General features: G+C 34.0%; 1 protein-coding gene across 2 annotated transcripts; it reads right to left on the bottom strand.

Annotated features, from left to right (window-relative positions):
* Positions 1-6727: 6727 nt before the first annotated feature.
* LOC120274597 (probable disease resistance protein At1g61300) lies at positions 6728-12021 on the bottom strand. 2 transcript variants are annotated; one of them, XM_039281145.1, is made up of 6 exons: positions 11448-11957; positions 8792-11230; positions 8214-8316; positions 7891-8101; positions 7250-7511; positions 6728-7095 (listed from the first exon to the last, which is right to left on the bottom strand). In XM_039281145.1, exons 1-3 carry the CDS (start codon positions 11670-11672, stop codon positions 8275-8277), a joined length of 2706 nt encoding a protein of 901 aa, XP_039137079.1. In that variant the 5' UTR covers positions 11673-11957; the 3' UTR covers positions 6728-7095; positions 7250-7511; positions 7891-8101; positions 8214-8274. The 2 variants fall into 2 exon arrangements, with proteins under 2 accessions (XP_039137079.1, XP_039137080.1); XM_039281146.1 differs by lacking the exons at positions 6728-7095; positions 7250-7511 and adding an exon at positions 11967-12021 and having other exon boundaries at positions 7530-8101; positions 11448-11739.
* Between the last annotated feature and the right edge of the window lie 9891 nt (positions 12022-21912).

The following is a 21912-nucleotide window of genomic DNA, read 5'->3' as shown; positions in this document are numbered from 1 at the left end:
TTGGAAATTATGGCTTTGGATAGGAATTGCGACTTTTTTTTTCTTGAGAAATTAGGGTTGTCTCTGGCTATTGGTAGAGTGATAAAAAAAAAATAAGCCAATTAACTTTACTTTTTATTATGATTGGTCTTTGTTGGGTCTGTTTACTTCCTTATTTCTCAAATCTTTTTCTTATTCATGGATGCCAATAACCTTATAAAATCTAGAATGTGAAGAAGATGGTGAGACCAAAGACAATGATAGGAAGTTCATTAACTTTGCAGTTCTGATATTTCTATGACGATAAGGCTCTATTTTATAGGAGGGAACTCGACAATATCCATATTCTTCGCTTATGACCTGGGCATTAGGATCATGCAATTTGTTTAAATGTGGATGCCTGATTAGTGACTACTTCTACCTCCCATTTCTTTCCACTATGATTAATAAAAGACTCTACAATTAGTGGAAGATTTCATGTTTTCAGCTTGCTTGCCTATATGTTTTGCAGTCTCAAAAATCTTTTTCAATCTAATATTCTGTGACTGTACTTATGTTTAATGTTTGAAAATCAATGCATTTGTTTATGATATTACTATCGATAATTTTGCAAATTGCACTTATTTCTTCAAGGTGAACTTTTGCCTTTTCATGCTTGATTTCTCGCACTTTCTCATCTTGTTTATGCCTTTGAATGTGATAATAATGTGCATCTGTTATTCATTAGTCCATTAATTGTAAATAGTGTATTTCTATCTTCTGCTTCCAGGAATACAACGTTTTTGATTATAGAAATAGTTTTGGTTGGGTTTTATGATGCACTTGTGTTGCCAACTTCTGCAAGTGAAGAAAAGATTCCGTCATTAGTGGCTCTCCAAAACATAAATATTGGTTTTGAAGGTATTGTTGTCAATCATGCTATTGATCATGACTTGGTTGAGTTAGAGCAAGTAACAGAGTGTATATGTTTTGACTGCCCTGGTGAGGCTGGGATTTTAGTTCAAAGAATATCTGAACTTATAGTTGGCCATATGGGTGGCCCTGTACAGAATGCTAGTATCATGTTACCAAGATGGTTGGAGAATAGTACAGAGTTACGAATGTCACGACAAACAAATGTATTACCTATTGGTTGCATAAAATTAGATTTATCTCGTGATTGAGCTTTGCTCTTCAAGGTCAGGCATGTTACTATTTAGAATGAGGTTTCTTTCATTATCATCACCACATTCTAGCACAACATCCATGCAATCAAGATCATGTTACCATGCAAGTCCTTGTAGACAATGTTGGTGTTCCTTGCAAGTTAGTCAAAGGAACACAGTACAATAGGTTTGACAATGCCACTGTTAACATAATAAAATTAGATACTTGAATGTGTGTGTTTATGCTTTGTAAGTAGTGCCTATCTTAGGATCAATATCCGCTAAAAAAGTGAGTTCTTGTCTAATAACATTTAGGGTTAATTAAGTTGTTGAAAGCTCATTTTTGATAAAAGAAGTTATTGAGCCGCTGGTATCTTGTCATTTACCTATATATGTTTTATGATTTCACAAATAATCCTTTTTTTTTAATTTGACAACTTTCATAACTTGCTATTAGTACTTGTCTTAAATGCTGCTTGCTTTGTGTATATAGTTGCATAACAAGGAATTGTGCATAAGTATAGCTATATATTTCCCTTTCATTATTATTATTATTTTTTTGCTTCTTTTATCTGAATGGTTGATTTATACTATTGCCTCTACAAAAGTTTATTTGACTAAAGAGTTGTAATGTGTTGAGATGATTTGCCTTTCCTTTTTTTTTTTGGGGTATTATTACATTGTTCCTTCAATGAGATAAAAAATCAAATTATGTTAGTAATAAAGGAATTGTTGTTATAAATCAGTCGTTTTGTATGGTGAACTTTGGTTGTATTCGTAAGCATCAAGCTTGTCATTATTAATGAAGACTTATTATATTTTTCATGACAAAAATGTGGTTTTTTCCTTATTCTCAATGCCTAATGTTTTTGAGGGAAAGAGCTCGTGAGAGCTATTTTTATTAAATAACAAAGAAAATACAAAGAGTTAGATTACAATCCAGGAAAAAACAAAACAAAGCAACAAAATACAAAAAAAGAAAAACTACACACAAAATAAATAAAGCAAAACTAAACAAAACCATTAGATCTAAAAATCTTCATCAACCATTTGGGAAGCTCCCTACCACTGTGAAACAAGGACACCTCATGGTGAGTAAGCGCCCATAGCAAGCTAGAGACTGGGGAGCTTGACTCCAGCTCCAAGGGATTGCATGAATTGAAGGATTACCCATCTCTGCCAGTAGCTCAGGCACATCTTGAAGGTGACAATTAAATCTCCAATCTTCAGACTCAGAACCTCTCTGAATGACTTGAACAAGCTCTTTGCTGGTTAACAGGATGGTCTTGACCTTGATGTTTGGACTCCAGTTTAGCATGACCTGCGAAGCAAACCTGAAAGCTTTGGCTGCTGCATCCAGAGAGGATACAACCGGGCAACCACAGCTTCCTGAACAAAAATACTTGAGGTTGAATTGGTAAGAATAAAACTAAGGCCAACTTTGGATAAATCTGCATTGAATATAGATGCAACAGTTAAGATAGGATAATCAGCCATGTTAAAATTACTCATAATGAAATTGTTCTTCAAATGACACGAGGAAGAGAAACAGAACTCCCTGACATGCCCAATGGCTTTGTGCACTACATTATAACAATTTAACTCTTCAAGTTTGAAAATTTTGTTGCACCTGGCTTTCCAAAGAAACCAAGTTGTAGTAGCTATCACAGATTGTATAAAATTATCATTACCTGATGGTTCATGATCCAACCAACTTCCAGAATACAGCCCATCAGACAAATTAATAGCCTTACCAACAGTCGAACAAGTGATGTTCCATACCTGTTGAGCCTTAAGACAATTGAGAAACAAATGTTCCACATTTTTAGGAAATAGATTGCAGAAAGTACATAGAGTATTAGGCCCCAAATTTAACCGATATAAATACTCATTAGTTTTCACAGCATTGTGAAACAACAACCACATAAAATGCTTGACTCTAGGAGCTACTTTGAGACGCCATATTTTACCCCAACCCTCCCGATTATCACCTGAACAATCTCTTTGACTAAAGAAAGAAAGAATAGATCATAGTGGAGATTTTAGTGCCTGAGGACTTCGGGTACCAGACCCAGTGGTTAGAATGCTCATAATCTATTTTGATCTGCCCAAGTATGTTATCATTAACATGATTACCAAAAATATCATGAAGTCTGGACATATCCCAATGAATAGCAACAAGAAGATCTGCAATCTGTAAATTTTCATAATCAATATTAATGTTTAGATAGGTAGGTTTAAGAGCAATTGGAATTTCAGAGTACCAAGGGTCATTCATAAAAGAAGTTATACCATGATTGAATGAATGGACCCAAATGAAAGGTTTAATAATATAAGCGTTGCGGTACAAACCTCTATAGAACCATGAACATTTCCCAGGAATAGAACCTTTCCAAACATCAAAAACACCATATTTGTCCTCCAAAATTGAAGTCCAGAAGACATTATCCTTGTTAAGCATTCTAAAAACATTTTTAGCCATATGAGAGATTTTCGATATACCCAAGTTTCGAATTGATAAACCCCCCTTAGATCGGTTAAGAGTAATTTCATCCCAGCCAACTGAGTTGATGCCCTTTCGATTGCTATCCTTAGCCCAAAATAGGGCCCTAGCAGCTTTAGAGATAGTATCAAGAATGGACTTAGGAACTGGGTAAACAGATAAATAATATAGTGGGACAGTCATAACAGAGGAATCAATAAGAATGGTTTTCCCTGCATGGGATATTCTAGATTTCTTCCAAAAGGCTATTGACTTCTCAATCTTGTCAATCATAGACGAAAAACAAGAGAGTGCCAAACGCTTAGGAGAAATCAGAATACCCAAATACTTGACAAGAAAAGAACCAACTCTAAACTCTAAGATTTTAGAGATTCTGCTGGAGAGGTGTTTATTAAATCGGTTAGGGAAAATGATTTCAGATTTAGAATTATTAACCCTTTGTCCAGTGATGTTACCATAAAAAGAGAGGCATCTTTTAATATTCCTAGCAGACTTCCTAGAGGCCTCCGTTATAAGAATGATATCATCAGCATACATCAAATGATTGAAGTTTCTGTTAAGAGTAGCGTTAAAACCAGGAATTCTGTTAGATCTCAGGGCATAGTTAAGTATAGTGGTGAGATTTTGAGCAACCAAGATGTAGAGATAGGGGGGAATAGGATCCCCTTATCTGATACCCCTGCTAGGAGAAAACCAAGGAGATGGGGACTTATTGATCGACAGAGCATAGGAAACTGTACTAATACAAGTTTTAATCCAACTGACCCAACTGCTAGGGAAACCCATTTTAGTTAAAGTAGTAAAAATTGCAGACCAACTCAATGTGTCATAAGCTTTAGATATATCCAATTTAACAAACATCCTAGGGGGGTAATGATCATTATCAATCGAATGGGCCACTTCCTGAAGGATAATGATGTTATCGAAAGGAGTACGGCCATTAATGAAACCACATTGTTCAATACCAATTAAATTAGGGAGGATGAATCTCAAACGATTAGCAAGAATTTTCGAGATTACCTTGTAGCAAAAATTGCATAAGGATATGGGGCGGTAATCTGCTGGCCACTTGGGATTTGAGATTTTAGGAATTAGGGCAATGTATGTCCTGCCCCAAGTACTAGGCAACACAGAGTGAGTAAAGAAATACCTGACCGCTGAGTACATAGAGTCTCCAATCTCACTCCAATAGAAGCGATAGAACTCAACATTAAGCCCATCTGGTCTTGGGCTCTTACCAGTCGGAAGCGATTGGAGTGAATCAATGTCTTCTTTAACTGCTCACTTCATCTCATGGTAGACGGACCCTTGCAGTCTTATTCGAAACAGATGCACCCTTAAGTTCAGGTAATACATGACTCGTAGAAAACTTCAATTCCTGGACTACAAATAAATCAAAGGGAGACTTATCAGGATCCAAACAGTCATATGAAAATGAATTTGGAGCTTCATCATTAGATAATAATATCTCTTTTAAAAGGTCAAGATATGAGAAGCCAATATTGGTACCTTCTGTTGCAAGTAGCGGTACATCATCTACGACAATTGGAAGTAGTTCAAGTACAAATGCAAAGGGCTTGTCTTCTGATCAGCCAAATCAGTTCCCTTCAAAGCAGAAAGGCACTGTTGTAGCACCTTTGGATGTTAATAATTCGGTTGGTGAGAAACTCAGCATAGTACCAAGTTTACAGAATGCTGACAATTCTAGAAATCGTTTTGCTGAGCTGAACCCTCTCCAAGATATTGGTGTCCAAAAAGCTTCTGGACCACCCAAAATTATCTATAATATAAAGCATGTGTATCAGAGACGACAAGAAAGCATTGCCCTATTACTGCTAGGCCTCAACATTTGTTGATTTGGAAACATCGCACTACTTGCAATGAGGTTCCAAACTTAAAGCAATATAAATTTGTGGAAGGAATTTTACCAAGAAAAAGATAGGAGTGAATTATCTTAAAGCTTCCTCTTCTCATCAATCAACTGTAGATGGGAAGCCATTGTTTGACGGTTCAAGTGGAATTGGTTGCTCATTTGTCACTGGCAGAGATGCTTTTGACAGTAAGATGAATGGTGCCTCCAGCGCTGCTCGTCCTCCTGAGTTCAACAAGTCAAACATTTCCTCCGGATTACATCAAGATGGCAAGATGTATATTGGCCAAACTACTTCACAAGCTAATAAACAACTGAATCAACCATCAGAAAGAAAAAACAGAAATGAAGACCAGATGGAGTTGCGAAGCTTTGCTAAAATGAATGAACGGATAAATGGCGTTGTAAAACATGATCGGAAGAAGCACTTGGGTGATAGTTTTCTGGGGACAGACACTATATTATTTATGATCATCAGGCAAATGATGATCTTGCTTTATAATTTTCTTTATGTCTATTTAGTATATATTGGTACTCACAGGTCTGAAGAACTTGCAGTGGCTTGTAGGAGTTTCCTAGGGTGTTTTCTTTGTTTTGTGCCCAATTGAAAACCAGGGAGATTATATAGAGGAAAATGGGAAGACCCTATGGCAAATTGTGAGGAAAGGAGTGGCTCCCAAGTTGAGTGTAATTAAGTTGCGTAAATAATAGTGATGATACTTTAGTTATTGAAGAATGTGGTCTAATGAATTTTTTAAGAACTAGATTGCATTTCCTGATTGAATGAATGAATAGAGGAAATGAAAAGGTCCATTTCCTGAATGATTGATTGATTGATTGATTGAATGAAAAGAGGAAATGAAAAAGAGAATATGACATTGTTATATATGTACCTGCAGTACTGTTGCTGGAATTATATCTATATATGTGAAAGTGTTAATGTTCTTATTGTGCCATTTGATTTGTGAATATTTTCATCTGACAATGGTTTCTATTAAGCTTCCTGCAAACTTATGCACTGTTTACTATGTTTTCATTGTTGTGTTTTGTCAAAATGTTTGTACCTTCAAGTCTTCAATGAAAATTAAAAACAAGAAAATCTACCAAGCAATGGAAAGGTCTTGTAAATTTATCATCTATCCAAAATAAATTGGTAGTGTTACAAATGAAAAACACCTAGCAAATGGTTAAATAAAGAGTTGGAGCATGGAGGTGACATTTGACAACATGGATACATCAGTCTCTAATGATCGGACAAGTGATGAATTCTGTTTGAGAAAAACCACTCAAGGTGATGAGTAATTCAATCATATAATAAATACTGACGAGTTTGACATAATCTTTCGGCAAAATATTTCGACTTATGATTATTCACTCAATCAATGTTATGCCTTGCCAAACTTATCCTATCTTGTTCCCTAACCTGAATTCAACAACATTGCTAAATCAAAGCTTTGATTGATCATCAGGTTGTTGGATCTTCAAAGAGATCGATGGTCCGGTTTTCATTATCCTCAAGTTGTTGAATACTTGATATTCTCAAGGAAGCTCCATGTACTTCATTCCCACTAGCAAGCTAGCAACACATTTGCCCACACCTGCAGAAAAAGAAAATAAATAAATAAATAAAGTAAGAAAAATAAATAAATAATATATCACAGCACACTTATTAGAAATGTGTCATGAATATCTTAGCAAAATAATTCGACTCTAAATAAACAAAACAACACAAAATTGTGAAAGAAACATCACCTTATCAGAAACTATTGTAGCAAAAAACCCAATACTTCTTTAGTATTCTAGTATTAAACTTTTGATCCTTGAACAAGTTTGCCTTGGCTTGATGAGTAGAATCTTGCTATCACTACCGAATAGATAAAGAATCCCCACGCATCTTGATCTCAATGAAAACTCTTTTTTGAAGTGCCAAAGCCTCCTTTTCCATAAATAGCTTTACGAATTGTAGCAACACATTTATCAATTAACACATTTTGCCTTTGTTTTGCTCTTTAACCTGCCAAAAGAAGAAGAGAGAGAAAAAATAGACACAAAAAAAAAAAAATTTCACAATAGTAACACCAAAAACAAAGTTAGGTTGAAAGCCCCTCATTTTAGACCATTTTGCACATTAACAAAACTAAGGCTTTCAAAGTTAGACAAAGTCCACAATTAATCCTTAGCAATATGCAAGTGAAAATAACAAATAAACAATATTTTACAGATATGTATATATATATATGCTTCCAAATAAATCCAACATGCTAACAAAACACAACTTACTTGAAAATATAGTTTGAATGAAAGATACAACCGAACGATTAATGTCTTCAATTGATCAACTTTCAAGCCAAACTTAACTTAGAAAATACAAAAGATAATAATGGTAAACAGACCTCAAACTTGGAAACCAAATAATAATATGTCTTCACACCGGCATAAATAAAAAACCAAACAAATTGTTCAGATTTGAGAAGAAAACTAGAAACAACACAAGCAATCCAAAGCATAATTGCACAGTAACTTTGGTAGATCACTGATTAATCGCGGAGAGAAGTTGTAGTTTTGAGAAGCTTTTGGAGATGTAAAACCCAGGAAATTAAGGACCTGTTAAATGGATGACATGATTTCTCAATGTTATAAGTTGCACATTCAATCTGAAAACAAAAAAAGATAAGAAAAGAAAAGAACATTTTCTCCTAATAAATATTGAACTTACTTGGTTTAAGCATGAGATGATCTCTAACTTGTGCAGACAAAACAGAGAACTCAAAGACCTTTCATTCACTTCTACTAGTCGTGCATTCATCAGAGTACTCATCCTGTAAAGACAAAATTATTTAGCAAATTAATCATTCTGAATAAGTTAATGTTCCTAGTTTTAATTACATACTTGTACATATTCTTCCATGCTTCCAACATTGTCCATGATTTAATAATAATAATCCAATTATTATTGGTGTTATAATGGGTGCATATTGATAAACTATATATAAATTAACATTCAAACATGATTATAAAGTAGAGAAAGAGGCATACATATGCCCGATTAATAAATGCTCCTTCCAAAGTGAGATCTTATTGAGTTAATAATACAGATATAATCAATTTTAAAGCTCCTTTTATATATATATATATATTAAAGGAACTCAGAATGAATAGTAAAAAAGAATTCTATAATTATATATAAAAAAATTCTTATGTTATAGCGATTGATTAACGAATAGAACTTGTTCTAACATTCATGAATCCACAGTGTGCAGTTGGAAATAATAAAAAAAAAAGCATGAAACTTACCAAGAAGAAATATGGCCGAAGGTGAGATGGGATGGTGTCATCATCCCACTCTAAGCTTTCCCACCATTCTCTCTCACCTAAAATGACTATCATTCTTTGATTGTTGTTGTTGTTAATGCCACTATTGAATGGAAGCTTCTTAAGATTAGGACATTGACGCACTTCAAGCCGAGGGAAATGCAATGCAAAATTGCTTATACTCACTAATTTTGGTAGCTTTGTTATAATTACAGTTTCCAATGCAGGGAATGTTGGGCGGTGTTTTAAGACTTCTTGTTGTTGGATTTCTCTCTCCTCCTTGATGTAAAACAATGTTTCTATCTCTGCACAATCTTCTATATATAACTCGGATAGACGTGGGAGATGCAGGACCCAAGTTAAATTATCCAAGTTAGATCTTGATATAAATAAGTAATCCAACACATGAAAAAACTCTGGAGGTGATAGATCTTTCCAAATAATGTTCTGCAGTTTTTCAACATCAAGGATTGTGAGGCAATTGAGATGAGTCTCCCTTCCATTCATCACAATTTGCTCAAGCTGTGGGCATGATTCAATTCTTAGTGATTGCAAGAATCCATGATTTTTGCAACTTAAAGTGTCAAATGAAAGAGAGATGATATCCAAATTGTATAGACAAAGCTGAGTAGTTGGCAAACATGAGAGTTTTTGGAAAACCTCTTGTGATACTACTCGCATTCCTATGGCTTTGACATGTTTCTTCGATTTCTTTAACTGTTCCAGGTCTACCCACCCTGATGGATATATGTCAATGACCTTCAAATTCTGTAATCTTGACATGAGATATTTCAGGTCTACCTTGACAAGCCCATTCAAAATGTTGAACATCAGATATTGCAATTTCTTCAAATATATCAACTCTTTTGGAAGTGATGAGATACTTGTGCCTGTAATATCTAGGTATTGCAAATTAGCCAAACATTTGATGTCCTTTGGAAGCTCTTCGATACCAGTGTATGAAAGATTCAAATATGTCAAATTTGGCATCTGATTGAAAAATCCCTCAGGAATATTTTTGAAACAAGAATTATATCGTATCATTAAACACAACAAATCAGAACACTGATGAGATAAAATTGGCAAAAGCTCCACCTCGCCTTGTATAATCACTCGTTTTGCGAATCTCCAATTCTCTGCATTGATTGATGGTATTTCTTCTAGGTACCTATCATATTGTTTCACTATCCATTTATTCATGTTCATCCCACAGTCTGATGCTATCCACACTGCCATCTCATAAATTACATCATGTGACCCCACATAATCATCATTTAAAGAATATAATAAGCATGATTCCTCTAGCTTCTTAAAGATTTGCCTTGCTGTATGATGAGCTTGTTGTAAATTGTCAAAATTATTGATTAGGCCTAAACCCATCCATAATTCCAACAAATCATCTTTATGTAACACTTGCAAAATGCAAGCATACAAGAAAAACTCCTGAATATTTCTAGGTAGATTATCATAACTGAATTTCAAAACTGGAAGTAATGATTCCTGCACACCTTGAACTACTTCAGTGCCTGAATTCTTTATCGAGTTCAAAATAAATTTCCAATCTTGGACAGATTTTTTGTTTGACATGGCCTTACCAACCACTTTCAGAGCAAGTGGCAAACCACCACACGTCTCCATCACCTGCCATGCTATTTCTTTAAACTTTTCATCAGACTCAATAACAGCTAGATTTACATTGTCCTTGAAAAGATCCCATGCTTCATCTGATTCCAAGCATTTCACTTTGATGGTATTTTCTCCTGCACCCATCTTGGCACACACATCTTCAGATCGAGTAGTGAAAATCACTTTGTGTTTATATTGTTTGGTGGAATTATCGTCACTATAAGGATGGGGAATTCCAATATCAATAAGATCCACTTCTTCCCATATATTATCTAAGAGCAATACAAAGTTGCTAGTTTTTAAAATATTAAGGATGTCTTCTTTACCATCACTCTGCAATTGCAAACTTTCAGAAATCTTCTTTCGAAGTTCTTCCTGCTGAGTATCTTTCGAAGCTTCAATAAATAACACATGATTGAATCCCATGTTTGCATCACTTGACAATGACTGCCTGATTTTTTTCAAGAGTGTAGTTTTGCCTACACCCCCCATGCCCCATATACCAATTATACCAACTCTTTCATCTGCCAAATAACTGCGAGCAATATCAACGTTGAAGCTGATTTTTTTTCCGACTGTTCTATATGATTCAGGGACTGGTTTAGGTGGTGGTATGTCAGTAAATTTGATTTTTGGCTGTTTTGTTATTAACTGATTTATCTCCTTTTCCAATTTGATTGCATCAATGCTAATCTTATACCTTGAAAAACAATTTAGAGAACAAGAGCCTGCAACACAATTACCTTTGCGATATTCATCCAATAATCGTTCTACCTTATTTTCCTTTTCTCCAACCTGTTAAAAACCAATTCAAATGCTGTAATTAGAAATCTTTGTGCGAACACAACTTGCTTTTCTATATTATAACAAACTTGAAAAGTACAAACATAAAATTCTATATATGTTAACATATATATATATATATATATATATATATAGATTTAGAGGTATAACCAGAAAAACAAAAGAAAGAAAAAAAGGCATCTTATAGTTATGGTAGAAGAAGCTTTACACTGCGAAGCCAGAGTTGAAGTTCATCGCCGAGTAGTTTCCCCTTGTTCTGAGGATCATCAAGCTCTCTCTGAATATCGTTCCTTTTCGCTAAGAGTTGTTCCATGGCGTTTTTCAAATCATCCAGTTTTTCTTTGGTGGAGAATACATGGTTCATGTCCTGACGCACAACAGGGCTTTGCATGCAAGAACACAAAGGTGAAAGACACAGCTTCACCAAATCCATTGAATCTCAAAATCAATTATGTAGCTACCGTGCTTGGGTGGATGCAGGGATGGGCTGGAACGGTCGTCTGTGAAGAAGGAAGAGATGAAAATGGGAAGAACAAGCCTTGGGTAAAAGAGGGGGACAGAGAGAGAGAGAGAGAGAGAGAGAGAGAGAGAGAGAAAATGGAAAGAAAAAGCCAGGAAGACTGGAGTTAGGAAAAATTGGGGGTGTGTGTGTGTGTGTGTGTGTGGAGGAGTGGAGAATAGGAGAATAAGAATTATGTATCATCCTAGGCAAGTACATAGTTCTTACTTTTCAAAACATGAGGCCGTAGTTGCAACTAGCAGCTATTTTTTCTTGAGTTTTCCGAAATGATTGTTCTGTGAAGCTACAATAATGAATGGCATAGCATATGATTGATGTCATATGTACCCATCAACGGACCACCATCCAACAATGACTCTTTAATTTAAAACACGAAGTGTGGTCTTACTGGCACCTCCCATGTCTCACATGTCCTGCTAGTATATATGTAGGTTGAAGCCTATTTATTTTAACATTTTTTTAATAAGAAACAGAGACTGGTTTAGTGGTTTAGGGGCTGTATAATCTCCATGAGTGAGATTTCTAGCTATTCTTTTTTCAACTTAGTTATCTTGTTTAAAATTTTCTTTTTTTGGAAGAAACAACACCACGGGCTATTTATTAAAAATTTTATTACCCTGCTAACTTGACAAACAATTTGGAAAACAAAAGCCTGGAATAGGAAATCTCTGTTATTTTGATACAATAACTGTTTCACCTTTTCATCTTTTTTCTCCAACCGGTTCATAGATCCAATTTAAATGATGTTGAAAATCTTGATTTAAAAGCAAAAGAAAAAGAAGGAAAAAATATTTTTATATATACAAATACATACATACATATATATCTTTTTGGTGTGGAATACATGGGGAGTTCATTAAAAACATGTGTCTGTGTTTAATTTCCACATAGATTTTAAGCACTAGTGGTGTTATGAGAAAAGAAGGCGACTTAGTGGGTAAATTAAGCAATGACACCTCCTCTTCTATAACAATTTATATAATGTAAAACTTTAATAATTATCTAATCAATTGCTTCTTTTATGCCTTTTGATTAGTCCAATTAAATATATGAAAAAGTTGAATTGGTTAATTTATTCATCATTTGTATGTATATGGATACTCAACATATATTATTGAGTAGGTATCTTTTAACATCAGTCCAAAGACTTATTTTCTCCTTAAACATCAAGGGTATTAATCTCTTGCATAAGCATTCGTTTCTACACAAAACAAACACACATAATTAATGAATAAATAAATAGAAAAATAAAGGGTGGCCACTGGATTCATATTTTGTTGTTTAATTTTGATTTGCTTTTACCATATGTTAGTTATTGCATATATGCTATAAAAATTAACATTGCATGTACTATATTGAAAACCTTTTTCTTTTGTTAGTATATATATACCTCACCTAATCAATTCCTGATTTTTTTAATTATTTTTAGTAAAACCTATAGAAATATATATATATATATATATATTAAATTCCCTACGCTAGTTAGTGATAATCTCTATTTTGCTTATCATCTTTAAAATGAATTGACAGTAGAATTGAATAAAAATGGTTCCATTTTAGATTAACTTAAGAATAGCAGTTATGAGCTTAATGAAGAGTTTGTGAAAATTAATTTAAAGTGCGAAAAGCAAGAGGAATGCGCCATTGCTTTTTTTAATTGTCATCCCGTCAATTATTGAGGGAGCAGGTGCTATATATATACTATTTTAATTTTATTTTATAAAATGTGCATATAAAAAGACTGTTTTTTTAAGAATATAGAAATAATAGAAGGTTATTTTCAGGCAAAATATTCTTTTGCCCATGCCCCATATGCCAATTATACCAACTGTTTCATTTGCCAGGTAACTACAAGTGATACCAAGGTTGAAGATTATTTTTTCCCCCTTTATTTTAGATGCTTCAGGAACTGGTTCAGGCGGTGGTATGTAGGTAAATTTGATTTCTGGCTGTTTTGCTGTCAACTGAGTTATCTCATCTTTCAATTTGAAAGCTTCACTGCCAATCTTATACCTTGAATAACAATTTTGAAACCAAGAGCCTGCGTCACAATTACCTTAATTTGCTATATTCATCCAATAATTGATTTACCTTATCTTTCGTTTCTTTAGCCTGTTCAAAACCGATTCAAATCATGTTCAAAAATCTTTGTGAGAAGTGAGAACACAACTTACTTTTCTTGTTTTAGTATCTGAGATAGGTTTGATTATGCTTAAGAACTTGCAACTTTTTCTAAGAATTTAGGGTTGGCTCTGGCCATTGGTAGAGTGATGTAAAAAATTAAGCCAACTTTACTTTTTATTGTGATTGATCTTTGTTGGGTCTGTTTACTTCCTTGTTTCTCAAATCTTTTTCTCATTTATGGTTGTCAATAACCTTACACAATCTAGAATGTGAAGAAGATGGTGAGACCAAAGACAATGATCTGATGGGGCCGTTTGGTTGCAAGGAATGGAATGGAAAGGAGTGGAGGAGTAATGAAAATGAGGGGGATTGGAAAAGGCATGGGAATGAAAACTATGTTTGGTTGGAAGGATTGGGGAGGTAGTTTATTGGGAATGAGAAAAAGTGAAAAAAGAAAATATGATAAAATGACCGTCATGCCCTTTTATATAAATGAATATTACTATTATTATTATATATATATAATGAGGTGTGATAATTATTTTTTTAATTATTTAAATATTAAAATAAATTAATTATTATAAAAAGATATTTAACTTTAATAGCTCACATGTGACACTATTTATTAATATCTAAAATTTTGTTAATATCATTAATTAACAAGTAATTAACCATAATAAATAATTATTTAACTTTAATTAAAAAATTAAGTCATAATAACCATTCATATCAATTATGATTCACTTTAATTACAATAATTAAGTATTAAATTAAAATAGTTCACTTTAATATTATTCATTTATTTATTATAATTAATATTGTATTTAAATATTTTCGGATTAATTATTATTGAATTATTATAATAAATTATTTAGATTAATAGATTTATAATTTAAAAAAATAAAAGGGTAAATGAGTAAATTTACCCATCATAACCCTCATTCCCCTCTCACTCCTCTCAAAAATGAGAGGCATGGGAACTCTCCCCAATGCCTCTCTCACTCCTTACCCATGCCTCTCTCACTCCAATTACTCCACATCCAAACAAGGGTTTCCTCACTATAAACAATGATTCCCATTGCTTTCCTTCAAACCAAACACCCCCTGAAGTTCATTAACTTTCCAGTTGTAGAGTGGCAGATGTGACACTGGACTGTCAGCATTTTTTTTCCCTGAATTTTCTATTATCCATTTCTTCCTTGATGACCTGGGCCTTAGAAATTAGGATCATCCAATTTGTTTAAATGTGGATGCTTGACTAGTGACTGCTTTTAACCCCCACTCTGTTTCCACTATGATTAATAAAAGACCGAGCAAGTAACACAGTGTATATAGCTTGGCTGCCCTGCTGAGGTAGGAATTTTAGTTCAAAGAATATCTGAACTTGTAGCCAGGCATATGGGTGGCCCTGTAAAGGATGCTAGTATCATGTTAGCAAGATGGTTGGAGAATAGTACAGAGTTGCGAACGTCACTACAAACAAGTATATTACCTATTGGTTGCATAAAATTAGGTCTATCTCGCCATCGCGCTTTGTTCTTCAAGGTTAGGCATTTTACTATTTTAAAATGAGGTTTCTTTCATTATTATCACCATATTTTGGCACACCATCCATGCAATAAACACCATGTTACTTGATCCTTTTTTCTTTATTACCTTGTTAAGAAACCATACCTATGCAGGTCCTTGTAGACAAAGTTGGTGTTTCTTGCAAGCTAATCAAAGGAAGCCAGTACGCTGGGGTTGACGATGACGCTATTAACATAATAAATTAGATACTGGAAGGTGTGTGTTTATGTTTTTGAAGTAGTGTCACTCTTAGAGGATCAGTACCTGCTAAAAATAGTGAGTTCTTGTATAATAACATTTGAGGTTAACTAAGTTATTCTTGAAAGTTCATTTTTTTTTAAAAAAAAGTTATTGAGCTGTTGGTATTTTTTTCATTTACCTATTAACGTTTTATGATTTCACAAATAATTCCATTTTTTTTTTGATTTTTGAATTTGACAACTTTTACCACTTTCTATAAGTATCTTTTAAATGCTGCTTATTTTGCGTATGCAGTTTCATAACATGGAATTGTGCATAAGTATAACTATATATTTCCCTTTCATTTTTTTTACCTCCTATCTCTGAAGTGTTGATTTAATACTATTTCCTCTGCAAATGTTTATTTGACTGAAACAATTGTAATGTGTTGAAATGATTTGGCTTTTTCTTTTTCCTTTTTTTTTGGGGGTATGATTACATTGTTCCTTCAATGTGAAAAAATCGGATTATGTTAGTAATAAAGGAATTGTTGTTGAAATCAGTGAGCTCTGGTTGTATTCATATGGGTCATGCTTCTTGTCATTGTTAATGAAGACTACTGATACTTTTCACAACAAAAATGTGGTGTTTTCTAATTCTCAATGCCTAATATCTTCTTTAACTCCTCACTTCTTCATTTGTTCTTTTTTTTAGGGAATTCTTGGTTGATCTCATGGCGGACCCTGGCACTCTTATTCCAGCAGATGTACTGAGCGCAAAAGATGCGCCCTTAAGTTTAAGTAATTTAAGACTCGCAGAAAACTTCAATTCCTGGACCGCAAATAAACCAGGGGGTGAGTCGGGTGACTTATTGGGATCCAAACAGTAAAATGATAATGAATCTTGGAGCTTCATCATTAGATAATAATATCTCAGATAAAAGGTCAAGGCATGAGAAGACAATACTAGTACCTTTTGTTGCAAATAGTGGAACATCATCCATAACAGTTGGTGGTAGTTCAAGTACAAATAAAAAGTGTTTGTGTTTTGATCAACCAAATCAAATCCCTTCAAAGCAGAAAGGCATTACTGTAGCACCCTTGGATGTTAATAATTCGGTTAGTGAAACTCAGCATAGTACCAAGTTTACAGAATGTTGAAGATTCTAGAAACCTTTTTTGCTGAGCTGAACCTTTCCAAGAAATTGGAGTCAGAAAAACTTCTGGACCACCCAAAGTTACTGATAATAAAAAATATGAGTATCAGAGGCGCGGAGAAAGCATTGCCCCATTACACTGCAAGGCCTCAACAATCATTGATTTGGAAAAAAATCGCCACGCTTGCAATGAGGGTTCCAAACACGAAAGCAATATAAATTTGTGGAAGGAATTTTTACCGAGAAAAAGAGATAGGAATGAATGATTTTAATGCTTCCTCTTCTCATCAATCAACTGCAGATGGGAAGGCATTGCTTGATGGTTCTAGTGGAACTGGTAGCTCATTTGTCACTGGCAGAGATACTTCTGATAGTAAGAGGAATGGTGCCTTCAGTGCTGGTCGTCCTTCTGAGTTCAACAAATCGAACATTTCTTCCGGATTACATAAGATGGTAGGATGTATATTGGCCAAACTACTCCACAAGCTAATAAACAACTGAATCAACCATCAGAAAGAGAAAGCAAAAATGAAGACCAGATGGCTTTGCAAAGCTCTGCTGAAATGAATGAACCGATAAATGACATTGAAAAACATGATCAGAAGAAGCACTTGAGTGATAGTTTTATGGGGACAGACATGCCATTGAAGAACCTAGAATCCTCTTCCTTTCCTTTGGAAGTGAGGTCAAGCAGGCTTGATTCAATGCTTGATGATGTGGCGGAACCAGATATCCTGTGGGAACACCTTGTCATTGGGGAAAGAATTGGATTAGGTACCATTTTGTTATTGATAATGAATGATTTCTTGGAGTTCTCTCTACATTGATGGACAGATGCTCATATTTAGCAATTTAAAACACCATCAAATTATATTTGATATATATCTAATAAGGTTGAATGCAGCTAATTTCATTTATATATATATCATTTTACTATCAGGATTTAATAAAATTGTGAAGCCTTTATGTTTACAATTGTTAATTTTCCATTATCAGTGATTGGTTGTTTCACATTGTTTACTGAAAAGGAGCATATGACACCATTTTTCTAGCAATATTTGCCTTTTAATGTGCATCTTATTTTGCTTGAGAATTAATCATGTGGTTGTTTTGTTTCACTGAACAGGTTCTTATGGGCAAGTGTACCGTGCAGATTGGAATGGCACGGTGAGTTGTTAATTGCGATATCACTTGCACTCTTTATTATTAGAAACCTTCCGAGTTAAATAAAAACTATTTGACTTTTTCCAGTTCTGTCTTTAGAGTTCTCTTTTGCCTTTTTTCCCCCAATAGTTAATCGGTTTTGTCTTATGGTTGACTATCCTCTAACTTTAATGTATAATAGATTTCTGAAATTTTGGGTCTAATATGTAAGCATTCTTATCTTTGATGCTTTGAGTGCCTATTATTATGAGATATCTTGGTAATATTTAAGGATGAGAAGTATTTTGACCGGTAGGCCTTTTTTTCTTATAGTTTGACCTTCTTTAAGTAGGATATTGAGGTTTACCTTATGGTTTTTATGAGCTACTTCTGGTAAAATGCTCAGTGGTTGCAATTGAACATGTAGATGTGCATTGTGAGGAATTTCATAATAGGGCTTGATGGTTTGAGTTGAGGATATTGATCACCAAACTGTTTGACAGGACTTACAAATAATTTTTTCTGTTAATTTTTTTTTTATATGTTGATTGTTTTTGTTATGTTCCTATTTTTCCATGTAAGACAATGGGGATAGTGTCCTATTGTTTGAGAGTATCATTCATGAAGTTGTTTGATTATAGTTTGTATAAGGAAGTAGTTAATTGAGTTATTCAGAGATGAGAAAGAGAGAATTTTGTTTTTATAGGTTTAAATCTTGTGTAGTGCATCTATCTGAAAGGAATATTTTGTTTTAGCATAAAAATTGCTAGAGATTGATACTAGTGATGATATGGGCTGTGGGCAAATGTTCATCGGAGTTTGGCATATGTTGGTTTCTGACTGGTAATGGAGTACACTTGATGTAATCATTGCAAGAGGATGGAGGCTTCTTGATTATGATTATTTTAATAGTTCAAGTCTTGCTTAGTTTTTTTCTATATGTTGTTCTCGGTCTGTATCCTTCATAGCATATGTCCTTCGGCGGTGATCACCAGTGAAGCCATTAAACAAGTGAGCTTGTCTTAGTGAGAAGAGTTCTCCTTAATAGGTCATAAAAACAACTAGCTACAGAATACTTTAGTGTCATTCATTTTATTCACTACATAGCTGCTTTATGAAATGTTTGGGGCTATTTTTGCTTTAAAATATGTTCTAGGTGATCATACTAAATTTTTTTGTGAAGGATCTTTGCTTAATTATGCTATTTATTATATCTGTACTGTTCTTATCTTGTTTGATTTTAAATCTGGACATCTTTTTGGTAAAAAGGATGTCATAATTTATCTGTACTGTCATAATTAAATCTGGACCAGGATTTTGATGGAGATGCTTTGGATGAATTTCGGAGAGAAGTAGGTTGCTTTTTTTTTCCTAGAGTAATCATTACATGATTTTATATTGTCACTTTATCTTTTGACGAGGGAGCTTTTATTTTTATGTGCCATTAGGTGAATTAATGCGTAGGTTGCGGAGTCCAAATGTTCTTTTTATGGGTGTTGTGACTCGCCCTCCCAACGTATCAATTGTTTTAGAGTTTCTTCCCAGGTAAAAAGAGAATCCTCTTTTCCTTTAAATTGAACCAGTGAGTAATGTGGAAGGAATCATTTGCATATTCTTACTTTAAAAAAATTAGCAATTTCTTAAATTTAATATGTTCCAACATTGTTTGTGCGCCTACTAATTGATTGCAAAGCATTTGTTGGACTGTCTTTTGGTTTTATATAAACTTTGTCCAAAATTGTCCTTATCTCACACGTGTACTGATAATTTGAAAGAAAGGGTTGTACTATATTGTTGAAAGCTCTAACAGAGCACTCCCACCTCCACATTTTAGATTTCATGGCAGAACCTAGCAATGAACTTGAAGCAGAGCTATATTCAAAATCTATTGTTTGAAGGCAATTGAGCTTCATCCTGTCATTGGTTTTGTGCCCAATGGACGAAGCCCTTCCTTTTCTCATGTTTATCTATAAATTCTTGCACTTTGGGGTTTTAGAGGAACTGTATTGCTTTGCATCTGTATTTGGTTAAGTTACCAGTGTATTTTTTAACCTTTCACCTTTTTCTACATGAACAGTCAGCTTGAGCTTGATGTTTTACATATGTAATTCTCCTAACCTATCAACATAATCGGCCATATCTTATTAGGTTTCATGCTATTCAGAATAGATACTAGGGGTGGGCTTTTTGTTATTTGTGTTATATAACAAGAATTAAACATCAGGGAAGCTATCTGATGTGCATAGGCTTGTCGACTTAAAATTGGGGGAGCAAATAATGAAGGATCCGAAGGGTATAAAGTTTAATGCAATGCTTTAAAAGGATACATTGGTATTTATGGAGTTTTGAGATGTATTAGCAAAAAAATAAAAGAAATTATTTGTTAATTTTACTTTTAGAATTTCAAATTGTGCCAGCACAATATTTTTTGATGTTGGAAAAGTCTGTTATGTTCCTTTCATCACTTGACTCAAATGCAACTTGATCTATTTGAGGAAGTCTGTACAGAATTCTTCACCGTCCAAATAGTCAAATTGAGGAGAAGCGAAAAATTAAAATGGCCCTAAATGTGGTATGTTTAAACTTTTTTTTTCATAATTTCTTGATTGGAAGTCTTGTGTGAACTGATCATCTTTGTTGTCCCACAGGCCAAAGGCATGAACTGTTTGCACACCAGCATACCAACAATTGTCCATCGTGATCTGAAATCTCTAAATCTGTTGGTTAACAAGAACTGGACTGTGAAGGTATTTTATTTTTGCTAACCTCGAATACATGGAAAGGTTTTAAAACTTGTTCTGCTTTTTATATGTGAAGGAAAGCTACTAAGGTAATTCAGAAAGTAACAGCTAAATACTCCTTTGTGCAAAATTTAAAACTGTCTCAAATTGATTGAGTTGTGCACTTTCAGCCATAGTTGGTAGAATAATAAAAAAAAGAAAAAAAGACAAGATTATAATTTCTATCACTTGGGTTCCTACTACTGTTTTGGAAGCAATTCTCATTGGATTTTTATAGGATGTTTGTTTATTGTGTCATCTTAGATTGATTGCTGGTAACATTTTCAGCCTGCAGAAAATGGGTTTGCTGGGTTTTTGTTGAGGCTATTGTATGGGAAACTAGTGTTTATGTGAAAAATTTAGAAGGATTCAAGCTTTCTATTATGGTGGCGGATCGAGAGGTGGAGTTTGATTGCTTTGGCATCCCAATGTCTCGGGATGTATTGAAGTCCCTGAAATTTGAACAGATAACTAGTTTTTGGAAGACATTGCTCTACTAAGGCATCTCGAACCTTTTCATGGATCAGATAGCGATGAAGTTTTTATATATCCCATACTAGCAGAAAATATGCTGTTCAGACCAACAATTCTTGCATCACTCAGTCTATAATCATGATTATATTAAATATTAATCATTTGGTTTGCATCACTCATTTAGTTGTTTTAGGTTTTCATTATCTGCTGACCTGTATGTTGCTAAGAATGGGCTTTTTTCTTCAAATATGTGTGTCTTTCTAGTCTCATTAAATGTCAGTAAGACCTATGTTAAAAGTAAGTTTACCTCAACTCTTTCAATCATTGTCATACCTCATGGGCCCAATCTAAACTAGTCCTGCTTTGTTTCAAAAATGTATTTAAATGTGTTGCTATTTGCATAAGCTTGAATAATTACACTCGTAGGATATCCATATCCTTGTTCTCATTCTAAAACTTAGTTTGTCTAATGCTTATGTGTATATGAATGCTTTTCTATGTGGTTTTTTTGGTAGTGTTGTCACTATGTTGCCTTCTTGATTGGGATTGGTTACTTGTGATGGTTCATTGGTTATGCTCCTAATTAGAGCTAAGAGGCCCTTCTAAATTATGAATATATCCCTTTTCTATCAATACTGGTCAAAATCTCAGGCAAGTTCAAGTTGTACCTTTTGGCCATAGCATCATCCTTAGTTTTCTTTTATGTGGTGTGTTATATTTTGGACGC

Source organism: Dioscorea cayenensis, chromosome 13 (assembly GCF_009730915.1).
Source record: "Dioscorea cayenensis subsp. rotundata cultivar TDr96_F1 chromosome 13, TDr96_F1_v2_PseudoChromosome.rev07_lg8_w22 25.fasta, whole genome shotgun sequence".
Classification (NCBI taxonomy): Eukaryota; Viridiplantae; Streptophyta; class Magnoliopsida; order Dioscoreales; family Dioscoreaceae; genus Dioscorea; species Dioscorea cayenensis.
Note: the sequence above shows the minus strand (reverse complement) of the source record. Positions and strands in the feature narration are given on the sequence as shown.